Source organism: Armigeres subalbatus, chromosome 3 (genome assembly GCF_024139115.2).
Source record: "Armigeres subalbatus isolate Guangzhou_Male chromosome 3, GZ_Asu_2, whole genome shotgun sequence".
NCBI lineage: Eukaryota > Metazoa > Arthropoda > Insecta > Diptera > Culicidae > Armigeres > Armigeres subalbatus.
In genome coordinates, this window is record NC_085141.1 from 17622811 (window position 1) to 17648416 (window position 25606).

Below are 25606 nucleotides of genomic sequence, written 5' to 3' on the forward strand. Positions count from 1 at the left end.
TCTATTAAGAGCTCCTTTAAAAATGCTTGAACATGTTACAACCTCATTAAGTTATCTTAGTGGTAATGTGATGAATACGATCCAGGCACCTAAGGCAATTGCGGATCAATCACACTCATTCATATTTATATTTATTCTCAAGGGAAAATCCATTAATTACGTAACGCAAAAAAATATCATTTTCCAACCCCCCTAGTATGGATTGTCACACTTTGCTCAACCTATATGGATTAGCATTACGCGTTTTTCACAGGGTACTCTGTGTTTCGTCTTTGACGTTCAGCTTCGGCTACCTATATGGAATCGCATTATGCGTTTTTCACAATGCACTCTGTGTTTCGTCTTTGACGTTCGTCCATTGTTACGACCTCAGTGGTTTTGTGACACCTCTCTTTAGTCTCTAGTTTAATGCGTATATCATATGCCTTCGCATTGTGTGACTTATTCAGTATATTTTATGCTTCGCGTTTCATTGTACATTGTACAAATTGCATCGTATGTATGGGAAGATCCATTAATTACGTAACGCAAAAATAGACCATTATCAATCCCCCTCCCCCCTACGTCACACTTTTTGTATAAACCACTTAAATTTTTGTATGGATTGTCACATTTCGGGCAAACAACGCCCCCCCCCCCTTCTATGCGTTACGTTATTTATGGATGTTTCCTATGTATTATTGAATGCATCCTCCTTCTCCAGAAACTTGTGCAGAACTACCAAAGCGGACTAAATTGCACAAAACTGGAGGGCTAAAGCACCAACGAATCAAAAGAAGCCACAAATCTAGATTTTCATTCATATATTTGGGGCATTTGCCCTAATCTATTCCTTTCCTTATCTCCTAGCTCATCGACCCTTTCTCTATTACTTTCTCTTATCAACTAACATTCTCGTTCTCATGGTACCGGCTACTTGTCACGGCATCGCCTACTCGGGTGTCCCCCTACTGTGCCGATCCTCTTCGCGGCCGACCAACCATCACCGTCCAACGGATGCATTTCGTCCTCAGCTTGCTGCACTTCCGACTTGCTTTCCGACCCGCAACGCCAATGCCTGCTGGAGACCCCTCTGACCGTCCAGTACGACCGAGGCACCTCCTGCTCTCGTGAACTATTTCCACGCTCCTTCCGTCGCTACACTCAATTTCTGTGAACGTCACCAGTTGTGTGCGACACAACAAGCCTCTGGGTACCGGGCTGCCTCTATTCCACCTCCTGCAAAGATTCGCGCTGGGACTCGCACCACATCTTCCGAATCTCGCTCTCTTCACCCAAGACGGCCAGCCAGCTCCAAAAAAGAACCCCAGTGGGGTTCCTCTTCCTGCACACAAGTTGAGTTTGCTGCTTTTGTGCGTTGGTAGTTATGGTTGCGACCTTCCATCCGACCTTCTTCCGCTTTACGACGTCTATCGCTAGCAGGGCTAACCGCCGACTGCGCTTCGGTTTCAACTTCCTTGTCTTGTCCAATTCCGTCGTTTCAGTCTTGCCGCCGGATTGTCTCCCTGATCCCTTGCGGTCCTGCCGATTCTCCAGTTAGCAATTGCCTTCGACTGCAATTTCGCCGTGACTATTTCACTTTACGGTTCCCGTTCTTTACGAACTTTTTTCCGTCGGGACTCACGTGACGCCGGAACATGTTTTCCGTCGTCCGAACGTGCACTCACGGATCGGCCACCAATGTTCCCCGGGGTAAGCGAAATCACTATCTTTATCCTCTGCTTGTTCAGCGATGCGCTCTTCACATGAAATAGTGATTCGACGCTATCGTGGTACGGGTGATGCATGCACGCGGTTTTTAATCACTTTTCGCAACGCGGCGATGATGAAATGTCTGACATTGCATCATGACGTCATACGACAATTTTTTTTACCCAAATGGAGAGTGAAGTTTCATGAGGACAATGTTTACATTTTTTCGGCGGTTTCGACGGGAATCCTCCAAGCATTGAATGTTCCAGGGATTCCAAATTCCTAAGATGTCGACGCAAATCTTCCAGGGAATCCGAAGGGAATATTTCAGGAATTCAAATGAGAACCTTCTAGGGATCCTCCATCCTCCAGGGATTCCGACGGGTATGTTCCAAAAAATCCAACGGAAATGTTTCAGGAATTCCAATGCGAATCTACTAGAGATTCCGAATGGAATCTCTAGAACGGGAAAGTCCCAGAGATTCCGTCGGAAATCGTCCATGAATTCCAACATGAATGCTTCAGGGTTTCCTGGGCAATGTTTCAGGGATGTAGGAGCAAATCGTAGAAGGATTTCAAAGCAATCTGTCAAGGGATCCCGAAATAAATCGTAGGGAGGGAATTAATCCTCCAGGAATTTCGGAAAGAATCCTCCAGCGATTCCGAAGAAGGTGTTGAAGGATCCTCCAGGGATGTTGAAGCAAATCGTTGAGGGATTCCGAAGCAAATCATCGGAGGATTTTGAAGCAAATTGCCGAATGATTCCGAAGCAGTTCGTCAAGAGATTCTGAAGTATATCGTCGATGTATTTCGAAGCGAATCGTCGAATGATTCCGACGCAATTCGTCGAGGGTTTTTGAAGTAAATCTTCAGAGAGATTCCAATCGTCGAGGGACTCCGAAACAAATCGTCGAAGTATTCTGAAACAAATCGCCAAGGAATTGTTAAGCAAATCTCCGAACGATTCCGAAACAAATGTTCGAACGATTCCAGAGGTATTCCGAAGCAAACCAACGAGAGATTCTGAAGCAAATCCTCCATGGATTATGAAGGCTATCCCCCGCACATTTTCAAGCGTATCCCTCAACGAAACCGTAAGGAATTCAGTGTGAATTCTTTTGGATTCCAGTTGGAATGCTTCAAAGATTTTGATAGGAATTCTTCAAAGATTCCAATGAAAATTCTTCTCGCATTTTGTTGGGAATTCTTCTCGGATTCTGATGAGAATCTTTCTCGGATGTTACTGGGAATTGTAAAGATTATCATGCTGCTAGGCAAGCGTAAGTCTGGGAGAAAACTGCAGGGATTGAACTTATCATTTCATTATCATTTAGTATTCAGTCAACAACTCATTTCAGAGGAGGAATTCCGAAAAGTGTTGTATGGCGGACTTCTAGCGCAATTTCTCCTCTACAACTTTGTTCAAGGGTACATTGCTCTATGTCTAATATTTCCAGCGTGAAACGCTAGTATCATTTAACATACTATATGATAATAAGTGTTATTATCTTTTAGTATATTAAGTGATACTAGTGTTTAACGATGTAAATATTAGACATAGATCAATGTACCCTTACACAAAGTTGTAGAGGATAAATTGCGCTAGATGTCCGCCATACAACACTTTTCGGAATTCCTCCTCTGAAATGAGTTGTTGACTGAATACTAAATGATAATGAAATGACAAGTTCAATCCCTGGAAAACTATCACTCCAGTCCGTGATGGTTGACCACATGTCTTTGACTGCTGGCGATCTACCACGATTGCTTTGATTGATATTTTGGTGGCTCTCCGTTGGTGTTCATATCAAGCTTACTTTGATGCTTTCAAATCAATTAGATATAGCCTTTTCATAATTAACACCAAGTGCAATTTCACTGAAACACAGGAATCTTTCTCAGAAATGAGAAACAAGCTTATTTGTCTTCCACTCATTTAATTCAATGTGATAGGGTGAATATGGAAGATAACACTTTTGTATTCAAACTTTTTCAGTAATTCATTATGCTATATGTTAAAAATTGATATCACTGCAAACTAACTTTTCAAATTCTAGGGAAGGACTATTTTTTAAGGAAGAGATAAGTCCTCCCTTATTTACGCCAATGATGACATACAGTGATAACGGGCAAACACTAATCTTTTCGCGAATTTCAGCATAACATTCTGTTTAACATTCTTCAAGATCTGAATGAGTATCATAGTTTTTAATAGTAAATTGTGTAGTCCAACTACAAATCACTGTTTTTCGATGTTTCTGCATACATTTTTGCATATAAACTTCCAACGACTTGAGCACCGCCCAAACGTTGATCGATTTCGCTAAAATTTTGTTCAGAGCACCAGGGCATCAAATAGAACAGAATAAGAGGGCGGTCCTTCAAAAAAATTGAAAAAGTTTTTCCCATACTAATTAGAGCCACCCTAATGCACAATATATTGAAACGCTGTTCTTTAATGCAGCCGTTGTGATTTTGTACAGGGGTGCAGCTGAATTTTATATTAAATATAAAATTTGGTATTGATTGTGTATTTATTTCGAAATTCTGCTGAAGTAGTGACTTTTTGCAAAATTTATGAAATCTAACGAAATAAAATCCAAAAAACCAATATCGCCGTGCTAAAATTTCGCGAAAATAATTTTCGAATTACGATTTTTTCAAAATGCCGCATATCCTTAAATGTTGGTATGAAGACATAGTAAGCACGAGGTCAGTGCAAAATCTTGCTCCCTGCTATATCGCTTGTGGATCAGGAAGCAGACAGAAACATGAGAAATGGGCGGCACGCAAAAGATTAGAGAGTCTACGTAACGCATCCGATAAACCCCATTATGTAATTCACTTTATCACGTTATAAACCGAAGAGCTTTACGAGGGGGATTCCGAACCTTTCGACGACCGGTTTCTTCACTCTCCAGACAGACCGCAGCACCGGGCTGATGATAAGAAGGTTGGATGGTGGCTTCCAGCTTCGGTTTCCAATGATTCCACGTTATTTCCGTTTTCTAATTTGTAGAAGTGAGTTCGTAATATGAACCCGATTCGGTAGAGAGTAGTGCAAATGAGGATTTTAATGGCACGGGAAACGAATCCCAATGATTATACGACCTTTTGATGACGTTGTTTGCATTTTATACCTCACAAATTTGATGTTGGACGAGTGTGTGTTATACTTTGGTTTACAGTTTCCATAATCCTAAATCGATATTTGTAGTGTACTTAAAATATCCTTTCCATGTACCACATTCCGATTTGTCTTCCAAAATCAATATCAATTTGAATTAATTATTCCCTCATCGACACGCATTTGTCCGACCGTTAACCAACACTGTTTCTGTAACCCAAATTCCTAAAATAATAAGTACTATTTGTGTCATCTAATTTAATGGGAATTGTATCCGCCGGTCAACTCTCAAAACCGATCGATGCAGCGATGTCCGAAACCATTTTCGGCTCATCAAAAATTCATCCACATTTCGAAGTGTTTTCCCAGAACGAAAAGCTTTCTCTCAACCTTGATGCCGTCCACTATTGGGTGGACGGTAATGGTTCCCGAACAACAATTTTGATGTCATAAACGAAAAGGAGCGATGTTAAAGAGTTTCAACGTTTGATTTTATTCTATTATAGAATCGCCTCTGAGCAAATAACTTAAATATCTATACAATAATAATACGTGTTGGTAAATCATCGAACATTGAAAACGAAGAAATTTACGTACAAGATTGTTAACATTGAAACGACTTGATATTTCCGAGCAAACACAATAGTTTACTGGAAGTTCTAGCTCTAACACTAAAGAGCATTTAGTCGTAAAGCCATTATCAGCCCACAAGACGAGTTTGCACTGTTTTTCTTAAATTCCAAAAGAAGGTTAATATATTGGCCGCCGATTTGATAAAAAAGTGTATTGTAGTTCTGTGTTTTTGTGTGATAATCGCCACCATTCTCGACGAAACTGCAATATTTCTTTTTTTTTTTTTTAAAGTACTTAATATCGTCCTTAGGCCTTTTCTTCGCAACGATTTATCCATTCCAAAGTTTCAATAAGCAAATAAGACATAAAACCATGTCTACATATGCTATTATTAGAATCGTTGTATGAATTATTAAATTTCAAATCATATTATTCAAAAGAATATAGTTATCTTTGTAAAGCTCAGTCCGTGCTGCAAATAAAACACAACCTGTTCGTGATGTATGGAGCTATATCACTTTAATGTTAATTTATTTGATGAATTCTCGAAATGTTCAGTTTACGCGTTTAAATAATTAAACATAAACCATTAAGCATCCTCGAAACACCGACATTCATGAAAGCAATCACCCCCATAACTAGCATTACCCATGATCCCGCCGTTAGCCCATGCCGTGCCCCTGAGCAGATATCCACCGTCTCACAGGAAGCGCACCGAATCAACCGGGTCTCGTTCGTCCATCCGCCACAAACCTTCTGCTGCTTGAAGGTACAGCCCGAGACATAACCCCGATCGGTCTCCCCCGTGGGTCGGGCTCTGTTCGACTCCAACTCAATCGCGAAACACTGGAAACTAACATTGGCAGTTGTTTCCGGTAAACTCTGTAAAGTGGGATTGAACTCTACCAGTTCACTGTGGATGTCGTTAACCACGGCGATGCTGCATGGGAGCGCTTCACTGTGATTTTTGCAATCGTCCCACCCGATCATGCTGAAACAGTTGGTGCAGTTGAGAGCCGTAGCTGGAAGAAAAGGCAGTGACTATCAGTTTCATTAATTTTTTTCCTAATTGAAATAATAAAGGCAAGTTGTAAAATTTAATATCTTTAAAAAACTAGGTAGGTAATTTGTGTCAAATTGATGAATACAAACATTATGGACAGTTTTTAATTACCAACCTTCTTGTATGCCAACAACAAAAAAGCTATACAATATTTTAATTATAAATGCAGTTTTCATTGTTCTCAGCCGATGTACACGATATAATGTCTGATGCATTACTAGATGGATTTTCCCTTGTTCGATATAATCCAATCCATCAACCAGTTGTGGAATTTCGCCATATGTTGAAGTGCGATGCTCGTGGCTGATAACTAGGTTTGAAGTAGGTTTAGTATATCGAAGTTCCAATAGAAAGGATGCACTCAATTTACGTGCAGATTAATTCCGGTCGATCCGGTGCCAGTGCCAAGGATAAGGGATAAAAAAAACTACAAAGTTTCGACAAGGGAAGTATCCTAAGCAGGAATAAAAGTTAAACGCTTTGCAAAGTATTATTATTTATATAGCATAGGGGAACTGTTCCATTTTCCATCTCACTGAACATATATTCATCTCATCGCAAAACAGAGAAATACAGAACCAATCTTGTCGCTTCTTTTTGCTGGCATGCATGCGCATGCTCACTGCTTAAAAAAAATCACAAAATTAAATAACAAATCAAATACCTTTTCATTGCTTTGTTTTTGATGGGATGGATCCCTACTACAATGAATTTCGGAAGCTAGACGAAAAACCTTACTACTAGTGAAAAAATAGCTTGATTTCGTCGATTTGAAAAATATCATTGGCAGTTTTGCAAGTTTGATATTTTTGGACATTCCATTTTTGTGGTTCGGTTATGGGCACTCTTGAAAATCCGGCTGAAAATAGAGAAGAATTGTTGAAAACCACCCAGATATAAAGATAATTAGATTTTTTTTTTTCATAGCCATAAGGCACTAAAAACTCAGATTTATCCACCTAGTAATGATGATATCACATTAGGTGGGACGGTCTCGTTGTTTTCATTGATTTATAAGAATTACATACATACATTATTGCTTTGAATCGATATCGAATGAACGATCATAAACTTATGGAGGCTAGACAGTAACTTGTGAGGGACTCGTGAGTTACCTGTGAGAGATTTGTAAGTAACTCCTCTGTAGCTCACAAGTTACAAGAACATTACTCTGCACGATAATTGAGTCGATACTTTTTCATTAGTAACTTTTGTTTAATTCGTGAGTAAGATACTTGAGAGCTACTCATGTGCAATTTACTCGTTAGAGTATCGTTAGTTCCTCAAATGTTACTTATTCCATAACTGCAAGCGAAATAGTTTTCTCTGCATGAGGTTTAGCCTCAAACAAAGGTAACCTGAGTCGCCAACCGTCTGTAGAGTGCGAGGTAATACCAATGACACACTGGTGGTATTCGTATCGTGGTACAATAATCTATAATTGAGTTCTTGAGTGCTACTGAGTTGCAAGCCAAGAAACCCTAAGAAATCCTAAGGCTTTTACCTCAGGAATTGTTTCAGACCTTCTCCAGCATTCCTGATAAAAAAAATTGGGAATTTCTTCGAAATACTTCGAAAATTTCCGGTAATTCCTTTGGGAATTCTCTCAGAAATTCCTTCGGCATTTTTTTCACGAACAAAAAAAATATTCGAAGTTTCCGAATCTCTTGAAAGGAAATTTCCGAGCCTCTTGACAGGAGGCTTCCGAGCCTCTTGACAGGAGGCTTCCGAGCCTCTTGACAGGAGGCCTCCGAGCCTCTTGACAGGAGGCTTCCGAGCCTCTTGACAGGAGGCTTCCGAGCCTCTTGACAGGAGGCTTCCGAGCCTCTTGAAAGGAGGTTTCCGAGCCTCTTGAAAGGAGGCTTCTAAGCCTAGAAGGAGGTTTTTGAGCACCTTGAAAGGAGGCTTCTGAGCTTCTTGAAAGGAGGCTTCTGAGCCTTTTGAAAGGAGGCTTCTGAGCCTCTTGAAAGAAGGCTTCTGAGCCTCTTGAAAGGAGGCTTCCGAGCCTCTTGAAAGGAGGAATCCGAGCCTCTTGACAGGAGGCTTCCGAGCCTCTTGACAGGAGGCTTCCTAGCCTCTTGACAGGAGGCTTCCGAGCCTCTTGACAGGAGGCTTCCGAGCCTCTTGACAGGAGGCTTCCGAGCTCTTGACAGGAGGCTTCTGAGCTCTTGACAGGAGGCTTGAGCCTCTTGACAGGAGGCTTCTGAGCCTCTTGACAGGAGGCTTCTGAGCCTCTTGACAGGAGGCTTCTGAGCCTCTTGACAGGAGGCTTCTGAGCTCTTGACAGGAGGCTCTGAGCCTCTTGACAGGAGGCTTGAGCCTCTTGACAGGAGGCTTCTGAGCCTCTTGACAGGAGGCTTCTGAGCCTCTTGACAGGAGGCTTCCTGAGCCTCTTGACAGGAGGCTTCTGAGCCTCTTGACAGGAGGCTTCTGAGCCTCTTGACAGGAGGCTTCCTGAGCCTCTTGACAGGAGGCTTCTGAGCCTCTTGACAGGAGGCTTCTGAGCCTCTTGACAGGAGGCTTCTGAGCCTCTTGACAGGAGGCTTCTGAGCCTCTTGAAAGGAGGCTTCTGAGCCTCTTGACAGGAGGCTTCTGAGCCTCTTGACAGGAGGCTTCTGAGCCTCTTGACAGGAGGCTTCCTGAGCCTCTTGACAGGAGGCTTCCTGAGCCTCTTGACAGGAGGCTTCTGAGCCTCTTGACAGGAGGCTTCTGAGCTCTTGACAGGAGGCTTCTGAGCCTCTTGACAGGAGGCTTCTGAGCCTCTTGACAGGAGGCTTCTGAGCCTCTTGACAGGAGGCTTCCTGAGCCTCTTGACAGGAGGCTTCCTGAGCCTCTTGACAGGAGGCTTCTGAGCCTCTTGACAGGAGGCTTCTGAGCCTCTTGACAGGAGGCTTCTGAGCTCTTGACAGGAGGCTTCTGAGCCTCTTGACAGGAGGCTTCCTGAGCCTCTTGACAGGAGGCTTGAGCCTCTTGACAGGAGGCTTCCTGAGCCTCTTGACAGGAGGCTTCTGAGCTCTTGACAGGAGGCTTCTGAGCCTCTTGACAGGAGGCTTGAGCCTCTTGACAGGAGGCTTCTGAGCCTCTTGACAGGAGGCTTTGAGCCTCTTGACAGGAGGCTTCTGAGCCTCTTGACAGGAGGCTTCCTGAGCCTCTTGACAGGAGGCTTCCTGAGCTCTTGACAGGAGGCTTCTGAGCCTCTTGACAGGAGGCTTCTGAGCCTCTTGACAGGAGGCTTCTGAGCCTCTTGACAGGAGGCTTCTGAGCTCTCTTGACAGGAGGCTTCTGAGCCTCTTGACAGGAGGCTCTGAGCTCTTGACAGGAGGCTTCTGAGCCTCTTGACAGGAGGCTTCCGAGCCTCTTGACAGGAGGCTTCTGAGCCTCTTGACAGGAGGCTTCTGAGCCTCTTGACAGGAGGCTTCTGAGCCTCTTGACAGGAGGCTTCTGAGCCTCTTGACAGGAGGCTTCCTGAGCCTCTTGACAGGAGGCTTCTGAGCCTCTTGACAGGAGGCTTCCGAGCCTCTTGACAGGAGGCTCTGAGCTCTTGACAGGAGGCTTCTGAGCCTCTTGACAGGAGGCTTCTGAGCCTCTTGACAGGAGGCTTCCTGAGCCTCTTGACAGGAGGCTTCTGAGCCTCTTGACAGGAGGCTTCCTGAGCCTCTTGACAGGAGGCTTCTGAGCCTCTTGACAGGAGGCTTCTGAGCCTCTTGACAGGAGGCTTCCTGAGCCTCTTGACAGGAGGCTTCTGAGCCTCTTGACAGGAGGCTTCTGAGCCTCTTGACAGGAGGCTTCTGAGCCTCTTGACAGGAGGCTTCTGAGCCTCTTGACAGGAGGCTTCTGAGCCTCTTGACAGGAGGCTTCTGAGCCTCTTGACAGGAGGCTTCTGAGCCTCTTGACAGGAGGCTTCTGAGCCTCTTGACAGGAGGCTTTGAGCCTCTTGACAGGAGGCTTCTGAGCCTCTTGACAGGAGGCTTCTGAGCCTCTTGACAGGAGGCTTCTGAGCCTCTTGACAGGAGGCTTCTGAGCCTCTTGACAGGAGGCTTCTGAGCCTCTTGACAGGAGGCTTCTGAGCCTCTTGACAGGAGGCTTCTGAGCCTCTTGACAGGAGGCTTCTGAGCTCTTGACAGGAGGCTTCCTGAGCCTCTTGACAGGAGGCTTCTGAGCCTCTTGACAGGAGGCTTCCTGAGCCTCTTGACAGGAGGCTTCCTGAGCTCTTGACAGGAGGCTTCCTGAGCCTCTTGACAGGAGGCTCTGAGCCTCTTGACAGGAGGCTTCTGAGCCTCTTGACAGGAGGCTTCTGAGCCTCTTGACAGGAGGCTTGAGCCTCTTGACAGGAGGCTTCCGAGCCTCTTGACAGGAGGCTTCCTGAGCCTCTTGACAGGAGGCTTCTGAGCCTCTTGACAGGAGGCTTCCGAGCCTCTTGACAGGAGGCTTCTGAGCCTCTTGACAGGAGGCTTCTGAGCCTCTTGACAGGAGGCTTCTGAGCCTCTTGACAGGAGGCTTCCTGAGCCTCTTGACAGGAGGCTTGAGCCTCTTGACAGGAGGCTTCTGAGCCTCTTGACAGGAGGCTTCTGAGCCTCTTGACAGGAGGCTCTGAGCCTCTTGACAGGAGGCTTCTGAGCCTCTTGACAGGAGGCTTCTGAGCCTCTTGACAGGAGGCTTCTGAGCCTCTTGACAGGAGGCTTCTGAGCCTCTTGACAGGAGGCTCTGAGCCTCTTGACAGGAGGCTTCTGAGCCTCTTGACAGGAGGCTTGAGCCTCTTGACAGGAGGCTTCTGAGCCTCTTGACAGGAGGCTCTGAGCCTCTTGACAGGAGGCTTCTGAGCCTCTTGACAGGAGGCTTCTGAGCCTCTTGACAGGAGGCTTCCGAGCCTCTTGACAGGAGGCTTCTGAGCCTCTTGACAGGAGGCTTCTGAGCCTCTTGACAGGAGGCTTCTGAGCCTCTTGACAGGAGGCTTGAGCCTCTTGACAGGAGGCTCTGAGCCTCTTGACAGGAGGCTTCTGAGCCTCTTGACAGGAGGCTTCTGAGCCTCTTGACAGGAGGCTTCTGAGCCTCTTGACAGGAGGCTTCTGAGCCTCTTGACAGGAGGCTTCTGAGCCTCTTGACAGGAGGCTTCTGAGCCTCTTGACAGGAGGCTTCTGAGCCTCTTGACAGGAGGCTTCTGAGCCTCTTGACAGGAGGCTTCTGAGCCTCTTGACAGGAGGCTTCTGAGCCTCTTGACAGGAGGCTTCCGAGCCTCTTGACAGGAGGCTTCTGAGCCTCTTGACAGGAGGCTTCCTGAGCCTCTTGACAGGAGGCTTCTGAGCCTCTTGACAGGAGGCTTCTGAGCCTCTTGACAGGAGGCTTCTGAGCCTCTTGACAGGAGGCTTCTGAGCTCTTGACAGGAGGCTCTGAGCCTCTTGACAGGAGGCTTCTGAGCCTCTTGACAGGAGGCTTCTGAGCCTCTTGACAGGAGGCTTCCTGAGCCTCTTGACAGGAGGCTTGAGCCTCTTGACAGGAGGCTTCTGAGCCTCTTGACAGGAGGCTTCCGAGCCTCTTGACAGGAGGCTTCTGAGCTCTTGACAGGAGGCTTCTGAGCCTCTTGACAGGAGGCTTCTGAGCCTCTTGACAGGAGGCTTCTGAGTTCTTGACAGGAGGCTTCTGAGCCTCTTGACAGGAGGCTTCTGAGCTCTTGACAGGAGGCTTCTGAGCCTCTTGACAGGAGGCTTCTGAGCTCTCTTGACAGGAGGCTTCTGAGCCTCTTGACAGGAGGCTTCTGAGCCTCTTGACAGGAGGCTTCTGAGCCTCTTGAAAGGAGGCTCTGAGCCTCTTGAAAGGAGGCTTCTGAGCCTCTTGAAAGGAGGCTTCTGAGCCTCTTGAAAGGAGGCTTCCTGAGCCTCTTGAAAGGAGGCTTCTGAGCCTCTTGAAAGGAGGCTTCTGAGCCTCTTGAAAGGAGGCTTCTGAGCCTCTTGAAAGGAGGCTTCCTGAGCCTCTTGAAAGGAGGCTTCTGAGCCTCTTGAAAGGAGGCTTCCTGAGCCTCTTGAAAGGAGGCTTCTGAGCCTCTTGAAAGGAGGCTCTGAGCCTCTTGAAAGGAGGCTTCTGAGCCTCTTGAAAGGAGGCTTCCTGAGCCTCTTGAAAGGAGGCTTCTGAGCCTCTTGAAAGGAGGCTCTGAGCTCTTGAAAGGAGGCTCTGAGCCTCTTGAAAGGAGGCTTCCTGAGCCTCTTGAAAGGAGGCTTCTGAGCCTCTTGAAAGGAGGCTTCTGAGCCTCTTGAAAGGAGGCTTCTGAGCCTCTTGAAAGGAGGCTTCTGAGCCTCTTGAAAGGAGGCCTGAGCCTCTTGAAAGGAGGCTTGAGCCTCTTGAAAGGAGGCTTCTGAGCCTCTTGAAAGGAGGCTTCGAGCCTCTTGAAAGGAGGCTTCTGAGCCTCTTGAAAGGAGGCTTCTGAGCCTCTTGAAAGGAGGCCTGAGCCTCTTGAAAGGAGGCTTCTGAGCCTCTTGAAAGGAGGCTTCTGAGCCTCTTGAAAGGAGGCTTCTGAGCCTCTCTTGAAAGGAGGCCTGAGCCTCTTGAAAGGAGGCTTCTGAGCCTCTTGAAAGGAGGCTCTGAGCCTCTTGAAAGGAGGCTCTGAGCCTCTTGAAAGGAGGCTTCTGAGCCTCTTGAAAGGAGGCTTCCTGAGCCTCTTGAAAGGAGGCCTGAGCCTCTTGAAAGGAGGCTTCTGAGCCTCTTGAAAGGAGGCTCTGAGCCTCTTGAAAGGAGGCTTCTGAGCCTCTTGAAAGGAGGCTTCTGAGCCTCTTGAAAGGAGGCTTCCTGAGCCTCTTGAAAGGAGGCTTCCTGAGCCTCTTGAAAGGAGGCTTCTGAGCCTCTTGAAAGGAGGCTTTGAGCCTCTTGAAAGGAGGCTTCTGAGCCTCTTGAAAGGAGGCTCTGAGCCTCTTGAAAGGAGGCTTCTGAGCCTCTTGAAAGGAGGCTTCCAGCCTCTTGAAAGGAGGCTTCTGAGCCTCTTGAAAGGAGGCTCTGAGCTCTTGAAAGGAGGCTTCTGAGCCTCTTGAAAGGAGGCTTCTGAGCCTCTTGAAAGGAGGCTTCTGAGCCTCTTGAAAGGAGGCTTCTGAGCCTCTTGAAAGGAGGCTTCTGAGCCTCTTGAAAGGAGGCTTCTGAGCCTCTTGAAAGGAGGCTTCCGAGCCTCTTGAAAGGAGGCTTCCGAGCCTCTTGAAAGGAGGCTTCCGAGCCTCTTGAAAGGAGGCTTCCGAGCCTCTTGAAAGGAGGCTTCCGAGCCTCTTGAAAGGAGGCTTCCGAGCCTCTTGAAAGGTGACCAGTGACAACCTTAGACAACCAGACACAGCATTTGATGAAAAAAATCACAGACAACAGCAGTGTTGGTAAAATCACTCATAAATCTCAATCAACTAGCCCTCCCATGCGAACGAAATCGTCTGCGATTTTAAAGGAATGCATCACGCTTGAGTTTTTCATGCTAACACGCATCACTTCACTCATTTGCCAAAAAATCATTTTGGTTTAAAAACGCATTTGAAATCAATTTGGGGGCAATTTATTGCTTATACATGGAACAGTGTCTAATGTTTTATGCGACAAACGTCAATTCACTGTTTTTAACGAAGGAGAACAAAAGAAAACCTACGATGATTCAAATGGATGATTCAACTCATCCATGAGTTTTTAGGTGCTGAGTTGGGTGCGTTTCAACTCACGTTTGATTTGAATCATCCATGAGTTTTGAGATTTTGAGTGTTTACCAACACTGGACAACAGACGTTGAAAATTTTGGGTTTTCAAATGCACGAATTTATGAACCGTTTATATTGAAAAAAAAAAAACAATACACTTGCCACGGGCGCTACTGCGTCCACAAATAAACTAGTTTGGTAGAATAGATATTGTAGATCCAGTTGAAAACCGAACTGAGCTCTCGCGACCATCCCATTTTCTCCAATTTCCGGATGTTCCGGAACTGCATCGCGAGTAGTGCGCAATGCGCATCTATGCCACAGCCGTGCGCCATCATGCGCACCACTCGCGATGCAGTTTCGACATTCGGAAATGAGAGAAAATGCGATTGTCGCGAGAGCTCAGTTCGGTTTTCAACTGGATCTACAATATTTAGTCAAAAGTAAACTGCAGCATACGTTTTCTTATTCTTTTCATGTATACTTTTTCTATCAATAAATCGCACAGTAATTAGTTCCGTATGAAATTCATTTTCAGTCATAATTCTTTGATAGTTAGCTGAAACCCTAACATCGACCCAAACGTCATACGACCTAATGTCTATTCTATGGCTAGAAGGGTTCGCCAATGACTATATCCATTGGAAATTTCTTTAATATTTTCGTAGAAAATCAATTTACAAAATCTTTTGAGCTTTTTTTTAGGAATTTATTCAAACATTATTTTAGGTGTCCTTATGAAACTTCCTTATGAATTCGGGATACTATTTCATTCTTTGATTAATTCCCGGAAAAAAGTACGCATGTTCTTATTTCCTTATGTACGCAGACGGATCACGCGATCATCGGAATATTTGTTTCTGCTGTGTTCGGATCAGTAGATTACTTCAACATAACTTCGCACATTATTTAGACACTTACCAAGGCGACTTCCTATATAGATCACAGAGATGCAGAGGATTCCTCGGTCTCTTGTAGCAATGAGTGTCGAACTAATTTCCCTCTCCAATTCTTAAATTGACTGTGCGGAAGTGGCCGGCGTCGTTACTGGTCTTGAAATAATGAAACTCCATAGCACGTACAGTGAGAATAGTTTTGTTGTTTCTCGGCCATTCACAACTAGCAACTACGAGGTGTACAATCAATCAAGCTAAGCTATTGTAGGGTGCTGTCAATACGATACACCGCGTGGCTGTTGTAATGTTTCCTAAAGCGCATTTGCACAAGACTCCACGCGGCGTTCCACATTCGAAAGGAACAACCGCACCTTAGGAAACGCCGCAATGTTATCTCCCAATAAGAATCGAGTATACGGGCAGCAAAAAGCGCGTTGCGTCGTTTCCTGTGAGGAGCGCCGCGTGTACTTTTGGGCAAATGAGTTAATATGTTAATGACAATCCGCACGGAGCCCAAAACTAAATGTACTCACGTTTTCAAGGGCACAATACCGATGTGCGTTACTACAGGAGTGGGCTAAACCATCAAGTAGTATTTATTTAACGAAAATTCACTCTTTTGATAGAAAAACTCCCAGCTGGGTTGCCGAAGATGGCCGAAAGCGACCGAATGTGTCGTCACGTCTGGCATACTCAGTACAATTTTTGTAACAGACCTTTCACTCCGCCCGTCCACTGTGGGTGGTATTGTTTACATTATTTTCCCGACTACTACAGACTTAGAGGACTTTGGGCCACACCTTTACTGAAGCACATCGGCACAATACTCAATACGGAAGCAACGCACTACTGTCATTTATTTTTATTTCAAGCTCTATCTGGTAAAAGGGCGAATGTCGCAAGAGAGAATTCTCTTCGTCGACTTCCCCTCTTTTTAATAAAAGTGACAAGCAGAAGATTTCTTTGCAGTTTATCACATCAGAATGCAAGTTCGCATTGTTTTCTATCGTGCTGGGGTGATAAACCACAAATAAATCAGCTGCTTGTCACTTTTATTAAAAAGAGGGGAAGTCGACGAAGAGAATCCTCTCTTGCGACATTCGCCCTTATTCTAGATGGAGCTTGATTTTAGCTTTGCTGCGTCGCGTGGAATAATAAAAATCACAGTTGTGCGTGGCTTCCGTTTTGAAAGGGGTGCCCCAGGGGTGCGAGTGCTTTCAGTCCTTAAGCAAAACTAAGCTTCAATAAATTAACGGAATAAATCCTACAGGAAAGAATTCCTTGATGTTTTCATATGGTTTTACTAAAGGAAGTTCCGAAGGAATTTCTTTTTGGAATTCCGAATGATTTCCTCAACTTCTAGAGAAATCTTCTGACGGTTTCCTGAGGGTTTTCCGAAGCAATCCGCGAAGAAATTTCCTGGATCAGTTGCCAAATATATATAATTCGGAAGATTTTTTGGAGGAAGTTTCTAAATTTCTTGAAAAAAAAACCCGAATGGATCTTCAAAAAGATTTCCATAGGGAATTGCTAAAAAAAAATTCCGAAATTATTTCTAGAAGAATTCTTCAAGAATTTTCCGAAAGCATTTCTAAAGAATCTTCCAAAGCCAAGTAAATACTGTTTTAATCTATACTCTCAGAGTATTTTTACTTCATGCAACGGTTAAAAACATAGCTAGCTGGTGGCATATTGAAGGTGTAGGAAATCTAATCATTATTGAATCACTTTTTTTGTAATGTAAATATTACAGAAAAGGTGAAAGTTCATGGAGGCAAAACGCCTTTTAGCCGGAAGCTCTTAGGAAACAACACACAAGAAAATAAAACACATAAAAAATAAAACACAAACACCGCGTAAAACTAGAGATACGGATAATTTGTATTTTTTAACTGTAACTGTAAGTTGAATTCAATTAAAATCAGGAGTGGCGAGGCGAAAAAGTCAGCGGAAAAATTTTTGAATCATTTATATCATAGGTTCAGTGCAAATATCCTTGATATACGGAAATTTATTCCATTACAAAGAAACAATGCTCGATCGACGTTACTTTTCGGGGCCCCCAGCTTTTTGACCCCATCTCGAACTCCAATACTTCAGTAATTCTTTTCCATATTTGAACTGCTTCGGTTCACTAAGCCTAAGTTTACGCACAAATTGTATTCCGCTCAGAAAAGGAAACACTTCACCATACTTCTATCGCACTACGAACTGCTCTGACAATCATATAGCTTCCATGCTAGCCAAATGACTCCATTTGTGCTCGATCTGTTTGCGTTTGCCTGGGACATGATTTGCATTGCCATAAAAACTAAATACACTTGAAACGCGCAAAATCATGGATTAAAAACATTTCAATGATGCTCAATAATGATCAGTTGTATGAATGTCTTTATGATTTTTTTGCAATATTTTATTTACTTATAGAAAATATGTAAGCATTTAATATTATTATTGAAAACAGTAATTGTTTCTGATGAATGTCTATGAGAAAAGCAGAACGACCGGATAATTTGTATTTTTTAACTGTAACTGTAAGTTGAATTCAATTAAAATCAGGAGTGGCGAGCCGAAAAAGTCAGCGGAAAAATGTTTGATTCATTTATATCATAGGTTCAGTGCAAATATAATGTCAATAAATGATACCTGATTCCACGAATCGTAGAATTTTGAAAGACAAATATAGTAAAAAAACACCTAAATCCACCTAAAGAAGAATATGACTTTCCCAAGCATCATTGAGGTGATAAGAATACACATGTTCCAAAATTCTTAATTTTATATGAATTACAAAATTTTCCTGGAATTCTTTCCATGTGTTTTTTTAGTCTTGGATAACAATATTTATAAAAGTGCGGTTTCGGAACGATCCTATGGTCATTTCATACACTTAGTTTTCAAGAGAGGCAAAAAGTAATTCCTTTTAAAGGGCAATAAGTATCGTGCTGTTTCGGTACCGTGATCGAGGGTGACAATTTAGGAAAATTGGGGTGAAAGTGGACCACTGTTTCAACAACTTATAGAATGTCTGTATAATGGAATTAATATATGTAAAGACATTAAAACTAAAATATAAGAGATTTTTTTGGACTACAGACCCAAGCATACCCCCCAGGCCTATTATTACCCTCGTTGACACTAGTAATAAAGCTGTAAGTAAAAGCTGACAAAAACGCAGTCTCCGTAGTATGCGAATGTTATCTGCGCCTTGATCAAAGCTTATAACATTTTAATTACTCCACTTGTTTACTCATATTCGTCGAACATATGATTCATTAACAACCTGGTAAAATACCCAAACATTCATCGGCATAAAAATACCGTTCGTAAACCACACCATGCTTGAACTAGGTTTTGAATTGGCCCCTTATCAAAATAGAATCTTAAACTCCGTGCATCTCAAAGCGCACCACAAAACTATGCAAATCTCACTATTAGAGCTTACAGTCTTCTTGACGTAATTTTTAAACAACCGGAAATACATGACGAATATTTCCAGCGACGATGTTCCCCGCAGTTAAAATGTCGTAAAACTTAAACAAACCAATCTGGTTATCTATTCACTGACAAGCACCTATTCTAATCCACCTCATTTGTCGACAAGCAAAATTACTCAGCGTTCCGTCCCCTATTGCCGTTCGCGAAGGACTCTTCAGCTCAAGTACCTACATATTGTAAAATGTTCATTTGCGATAAAAACCTACATCGATAGCTATCAGAGCATGTGTAAGCTTTCACCTTCCATAGTTCGTCGGTGCACCATACGCTATCAAATCTTTTTCAATCTTGCTACAATACAGTTCGCTCCAGGAACCATGGCCTTCCAATATCTAATACTGCTCGTGATATTTTTTGTTAATGGTGAGTACGGTTAAGTAGTTAGAAGAAATGCAACATTTCTAAGTGAGATTTTTCTTCAGCAACCAATGCGTTACAGTGCTCGTTTTGTTATAATCGCGATTCATGCAGTACAGAACCCGCAGCAGAGGAGTGTACAGCTTCATTAGCATCCTCACATCATCATTTACTCAAAGATATAAATGCTAATGTAGGTAACGCAGTAGAAAGTACTGTTTATCAATGTTACGCTTTGTCTTTGACTTACACCAGTGCGATAACAGGAGCATCCGTCTTAATGGTTCAAAGAGGATGTATCTACAATACGATCGAGCTCTGCACAGGCTGGATCAGCACTACAGATGTCTCGCAATGTAGTACATGTACCACTGATGGGTGTAATAGAAACGAAACTGTGACCACGACTCCGGATCCGGCAACGACAACCACTACGGTTGCTCCAACGACAACCACTACTGTTGCTCCAACGACAACCACTACTGTTGCTCCAACGACAACCACTACTGTTGCTTCAACGACAACAAGTTCTTCAACAGCCGAAATCTCGTCTACAACAACAACAGTTTCCGTTACTACACCTGTTGATAACTCCACCACGACCGTTAGCTCGAATGCCACAACATCGACGACGACGGTTTCCGTCACTACGCCGAGCGACAATTCTACCACAACGGTTAGTTCTAATGCCACAACAACGACGACGGCAGCGCCAACAACGACAACAACGGCGATATCGTCGAATACAACGACAACGGTAGCATCAGAGAACACAACAACGACGGTCGCTCCGGCAACAACCACGACGACAACGATCGCTCCGGCAACGACCACGACGACAACGGTTGCTCCGGCAACGACGACAACGGTCGCTCCGGCAACGACCACAACGACGGTAACTTCTGCTAATGTAACGACAACAACAACAACAACCGAAGCGACAACCACGCCTAAACCGGGAGGTGCGAGTGCAGCATGTGTCGTAAGCTGGTTAGTAGTGGGGTCATTTGCTTTGCTGCATGGCTTTGTTGCCCAATGGGCATGATTCAAATCAAAATAAGTGCGGCGGCCATTTTGACAAAAAAGAATCATCCATTTTGTTTTTAATATTATTTTCGGATTAATAAACTCTTACCAAAGATCGGGAATTATGTTATGCAATAAGTCCTAATATCTAACTTTCAGAGTTTTTTTCGATCTACCGAATAGTAAATCCGTGTGTACGATAAATCCCTTAGACGTCATATCGTAACGAAGACGAATGTCCCCGATTGAAGTGACTTTCTCACCCTCGTCGATCAGATCACTTCACTTCCCTTCCAAAGCGAAGTACCGTTGACGCCTAAGACTCTGGCTCTTTTGGTATTTTATCAAACAAACAATTTTGCTCTTTAACTTTAGTTTTACTCCATCTAAACCCGAGCAGGAGAAATTGGCTCAATAATAGCTAATTCTGTTATTGATACCATTGATAAGAGGTAAGATACCAAAGGAATAATACCAAAAACTAATACGCACAATAGGAGAGACTGGGGAGACTTGATCCCCTTTTCTGATTTCCGATGTGTCACAGCCAAAAATAAATAAACATACGCGATTTCCAAACAGACTCTCTAAGAAATATAGTATTTAACTTTACAGATGTACGACAGTCTTTAAATAATTGTTGGTATTGATACACAATCGATTTTTTGGAGTGCTGTCAAAAATCGACTTTTAAAATATTCGGGGGAAATTGATCCCTCTCCGAGAACTTACTTTGATAAAATTAGAAAGGCTCCCATTTTTTTATATTTTTCCTTCAAAATACGCGGAATTTTCGTATACATGCGTATACATGAACGATTATTGTAATTGAATTCGACAGCACATGTAATTTTAAAATTTGGGGAGACTTAACCCCCTTTTTATGATATCTACGCAATAAATAATGTTTCCTGCCAACCCTTCATCAAATCTGTCAAATCTACAAAAAAAGCATGAGAACAGATTTATATTTTTTTTTTAAGTTTTTCGCCAAATTTTTGTATGGGTGACTAATGGGGGATCAAGTGTCCCCATATAAAGACAATTACACGACAATTTACACGACATGTAAATTAGAAAAGATGTAATAATAAATTGATTGAATTAGGAATTTGATTGAAAATTATGTAAGTAAATGTTATAATTACAGTAATAATGAATTAATTGAAAGTTGAATTCGATTGAAAGTTGCTTGTATTCCAATGCACATAATTAGAGCATCGAAATTTTCAATCAATATTGTTTAATTTGCAATCGTTGTGTAAAAGTACAGTAACTTAAGAAAAAATAGCGGATATGTGGCAAGTGCACTTCAGTTTTTTCCACTCAGTGAGAGGTAGTACATTTTATTTGTTCAGACAGACATTAACTGTAAGATTTGCAAAGCTTGTTTCGAAGATGAGGAAAATATATACGCGAGTCAACAACTTCTAAAAGTGTTTTGAATGCGCAATTATTGAGTGTGCATTTTACTCGAACACGGTGCAAATTTTTCGATGTCTATAAAAGTTAGTGACACTTCAATTTGAAGTCTAGTCGTATTTTTTGCTGTTCGATTTTGTCTTGCGATTCGTTGGATTGGGTTGAATCAAAATATTAAGTCGATGGCAAAACAGATGACCACACACATGCATTCCGGACAGCCAGTATTCTGCGATGTCGAACTTTTGCAGTATTATTAAAGCATGTAATATAAGAATGAAAGAATGAATAAAAAAATTCAATGAATGTCTTCATTTTATTTAAATAATACTATCACAAATATTTAAAGTTTCATTCAATTGAATTAAAATTACATTAGAGTAGAGTGGTGGGGTAAAAGTGCGCATCGGGTGGGGTAAGAGTACGCATTTATCCAATCATGTGCTTTAAGTATATATTGACACAAATAAGAGTTAATAACATTTAATTGATGTTTAATGAGCATATATTAGGGAATGTTTAAAGATTACGTAACTCTTAAAATGGGAGGGGGTCCTAAAAATGTGCACTTTCATACGAAAAACCATTGTTTTTTTTATATATACATAAAACTACAGAGGTAAGAATATATATCAGGTTACGCGTGGCGCATACAAAAGCATTTTCCTTAAAGAAAGTCCACCAATCACGTAACGTAAAATTTGGCTATTTCATCCCCCCCCTCCCCCCCCCCCCCCTATCTTACACTATTTGTATGAATCCTCTAAAAATTATATGGATCCTCACACATCTCGCAACCCCTCCCAGCTAAACGTTGCGTAATTTATGAATGTTTCTTTTGATTAAATGAAATTATCATTTAGATGAATTGTGTTTTCATACTATGTTTTGTTGTACAACAAGTCCTAATACAATTTCATTATTTCGCTTCAGTGCTTTGTTCGCTAAGTCCTTTCTAACACCGAATTACTTCAACTTATCCTAAAAACTTGTGATAATTTCAAATTCTGTCCCTTTTTTCTTAGTTGTGGATCTTTACGCTTTGGAAGAAGTCTTATTTCGGCCGGAGATACGGGTTTGACGTCATAACTTGAAGATTCATATGCGTACTCTTGCCCCACCGGTTCGTGCGTACTTTTACCCCACAGTCCCAAAAATTATTCAAGTAATGGTTTTGACTTCTTGGAATACCAACCGGATTGGTGTTCTGTACCATAAAGTACTCTATACAATAGGTTATCGAAATGGTATAATGTTCACCTGATTGAACGTATATATGGTAATGAAATACTAGTTGCGGAAATCCAATTTATTTTAGCAAAATGATGAAAAAGTTATCTAACTCCATATCTCCCTTGTTGTTTATTCAAATCGTTTTCAATCACACATGATAATAGTTGGCCAGAATACCTGTCAAACTGATGCAGTGCTGCTAGTTTATCTTTTTTTATTACTTCGAAAAATCGAAAACGTACTCTTACCCCACGCGCACTCTTGCCCCACTCTACTCTACACGTTACAAAATTACATCATCGTTTAAATTTAATGGTCGTGTAAATTGAACGATTGAAAAGATTCAATTAAAAATGCATGTCAAGTAATTTCGCATGACTACATTCTCAATCCATGTACATTTAATATCTGACTCATTTTTACGTTTATTTTTAAGCTCCAAATATGTGCATAAAAATAAACGTAAATTTGCACGAAAATCAGTACTGTGTAGTAAGAGGATGATATAATTGTTGTTTATATTGAAAAATATGTATCACCCACCACTATTTTCTTTAGAACAAACCCCTGAAAGATGAATGAAAGTCGCTACTTGATGATTTTTTTTTGTTTCATAATAGGGTTACTGCTTCTGGACTTCATCTTATTGCTCCGATGTTCATCCCACGAATTTTGTTTTGTTTCTTATTTTCGTGATTTTTTCAGCAGTGAGCACGCATGTTAGCAAAAAGAAGTGACGAAATTGGTGCCGTTTTTCTTTGTTTTGTGATGAGATGAATATATGTTCAGTGTGACAGTTCCCTATTCATGTCTCACTATTTTTTTCGCAAAAAATTGCATGACTGCAACGGTATTCGAACTAGAATCGTCGACAAAAATATAGCGGTGGGACTAGCTCATCCAAGCCTCACCACCACATTGTAAGCAGTCAATTAGGTAAGATTAAAGAAAGTGGAATATAAATCCTCTATCTCCAAAGGAGAATGACGTAACCATTTCAAGGCAAATATTAAGAAGTGTGAGGTCATATGCGCCTGGTACACGGTGCTTTCGCTCATCATTAGATTCCATTATCTAGGTATACACTCAGAAATAGTCCAAACCTGTAATAACATACAAACAAATCATTTTTCATATTTTCAAAGTTTATACTAAGCTAGAGTAAAAAGTAATCTTATGCAAGATTGAATCGTTACACGGCGAGGATACGGAGGTTATACTAATCGAGTATGAACTGCACGTAAACGAACGTGGGGTCAACCAGGAGAAACGCAGTTAGCATATATTTTCCTCAGAGTGTAGATTAGATTGTTTGTTCCATAAAGAGTCTTGTTGGCATTGATGAGGATTAAAGAAGATAAGGATTGAAGAAATGAGAAATCGAGTACATTAAATTTTAGCGACACGGAAGGTAGGTGAGCGAAAAACGTTTATCTCGCTTTTGAGATTGAGTGAGAATTACAATCCCTGGTTAATTCTTCATCTTCATGTTGAAAAAGTCTTACGAGAGTTTATTTTATTAATAATTCATTCATTATTATCTTCCAATGAAGTAATTAAATTTTGTCAGAGGCTTGTTTCGCGTTTGCTTCGATCATATTTTGATTGACGGATGAAGGAAAATTTTAGAAACCTATTTTCCGCTGAAAAACTTTTTGTTATATTTTAACTACTAGGTGTAGGATTGAGATGAAAATATTAAAATTAAATAAAATTCTGATATTTGGATTTATAAGCACAACATTACATCATCCTACACTAGGTTCTTTAAGTTTCTCATAGACAAGCTAGCCAAGGGCTGAAAGTTTCTAAAATACAGACAAATACTTTGTATACGAGAAAGGCAGAAAAAAACATTGGGTTGATCTATGATTTCACTTTGTAAACCCGATTATTTTTTACAAGGGGGATGCGTTCCGTGTAAAAAAAAGTTTTCAGTTCAAAATTTGAAAATCCGTGTACAAAAAGTTATATAATTTCTCGACGAATCATGCAAAATGGAGCAATTTTGCAAATCGGGTGTATTCTACTTTATATGAACACTAGCTGACCCGACGGACTTTGTCCCGTCCAATATTTATTTATCGCATGCAAATGTTTAAAAATCGAATCACACAATAAATTGATGATGATGATTGATTGGACTAATATAAAAAAGAAAACGACTGATTAATCCACCTATCGGTAATGATGCCTGTCTCGTATTTTATATATAAAAAAACCCAGATTAATCCACCTAGCGGAGATGGTGCCTTTCTCGACCTTCGTAAAATGTTCGTGCTTGATAAAATATGAGCTAGTAGCTAGGAGTAAAGAAGAAAAATTTCTTTGTCCGTTCTATGAAAGGCAGATTATTGTCGGCTTAGCACCAAGTTAGAATTCGGAAGTCGGAAGTCGGTATAAATTTATTCCGGATAGACAATCTTTAAGGCAAAGATATTGTACATTCAGTTGAAAACCGATAATCTTTTTTTTGTTTTCCTATTCCCGGATGTTGTAACTGCATCGCGAGTGGTGCACGACTATGGCACAGATGCGCACTACTCGCGATGCAGCTGCAACATCCGAAATTGCGAGAAAATGCGATTGTCGCGAGACCTCGGTTCGATTTTCAAGTTGATCTACAATATGCCAATAAGAATTTCGACATTTTTTTTCCATTTCCAATCTTTTTGACGTACATACTTACTTGATACTTGATGGGCTACAGCTCTTCGATGAACCTACGCCGAATGGAGTATCCTTTTCCACTGGACTCGATCCTGGGCCAATCGCTTCCAGTCGCCCTGAACATTGAGCGCCCTCAGGTCCTCTTCAACTGCAAAAAGCCATCGTGTACGCGGCCTTCCGCGAAGCCTGCGGCCTCTTCCGGGTTCTCTACTAAATATTATCTTCGCTTGACGTTCTTCTGGCATACGAACAACGTGACCAGCCCACCGTAGTCTGCTGTGTTATATAAGCTTAATAATATCCAGCCCTTTATACACCTGTTACAATTCGTGATTCATGCGACGTCGCCAGATACCGTTCTCCTGTTTACCGCCGAGTATTGTCCGCAGCACCTTAC

At 42.2% G+C, this 25606-nt stretch overlaps 3 protein-coding genes across 3 annotated transcripts in view; 2 read left to right on the plus strand and 1 right to left on the minus strand.

Moving 5' to 3' along the window:
• LOC134225299 (microtubule-associated protein futsch) overlaps nt 1-25606 on the plus strand; it is a 334589-nt gene that overhangs the window by 205638 nt on the left and 103345 nt on the right. The window lies entirely within an intron of this gene.
• LOC134219424 (uncharacterized) lies at nt 5886-6710 on the minus strand. Its single transcript, XM_062698152.1, has 2 exons — nt 6571-6710; nt 5886-6414 (listed from the first exon to the last, which is right to left on the minus strand). The coding sequence occupies exons 1-2, from the start codon at nt 6668-6670 to the stop codon at nt 5960-5962; spliced, it is 555 nt and encodes a 184-aa protein (XP_062554136.1). The 5' UTR covers nt 6671-6710; the 3' UTR covers nt 5886-5959.
• Nucleotides 18705-20036, plus strand: LOC134226541 (uncharacterized). The gene is made up of 2 exons (XM_062707379.1): nt 18705-18864; nt 18924-20036. The coding sequence occupies exons 1-2, from the start codon at nt 18726-18728 to the stop codon at nt 19901-19903; spliced, it is 1119 nt and encodes a 372-aa protein (XP_062563363.1). The 5' UTR covers nt 18705-18725; the 3' UTR covers nt 19904-20036.

Bases quoted from the DNA above. Each gene is read 5' to 3' on its own strand.
- LOC134226541 (XM_062707379.1), top strand. From the start codon at position 18,726: ATGTGTAAGCTTTCACCTTCCATAGTTCGTCGGTGCACCATACGCTAT. The intron at 18,865-18,923 runs GTGAGTACGGTT...ATTTTTCTTCAG, and splicing joins CGTGATATTTTTTGTTAATG to CAACCAATGCGTTACAGTGC.
- LOC134219424 (XM_062698152.1), bottom strand. From the start codon at position 6,670: ATGCATCAGACATTATATCGTGTACATCGGCTGAGAACAATGAAAACT. The intron at 6,415-6,570 runs GTTGGTAATTAA...CTTTTCTTCCAG, and splicing joins TGTTGTTGGCATACAAGAAG to CTACGGCTCTCAACTGCACC.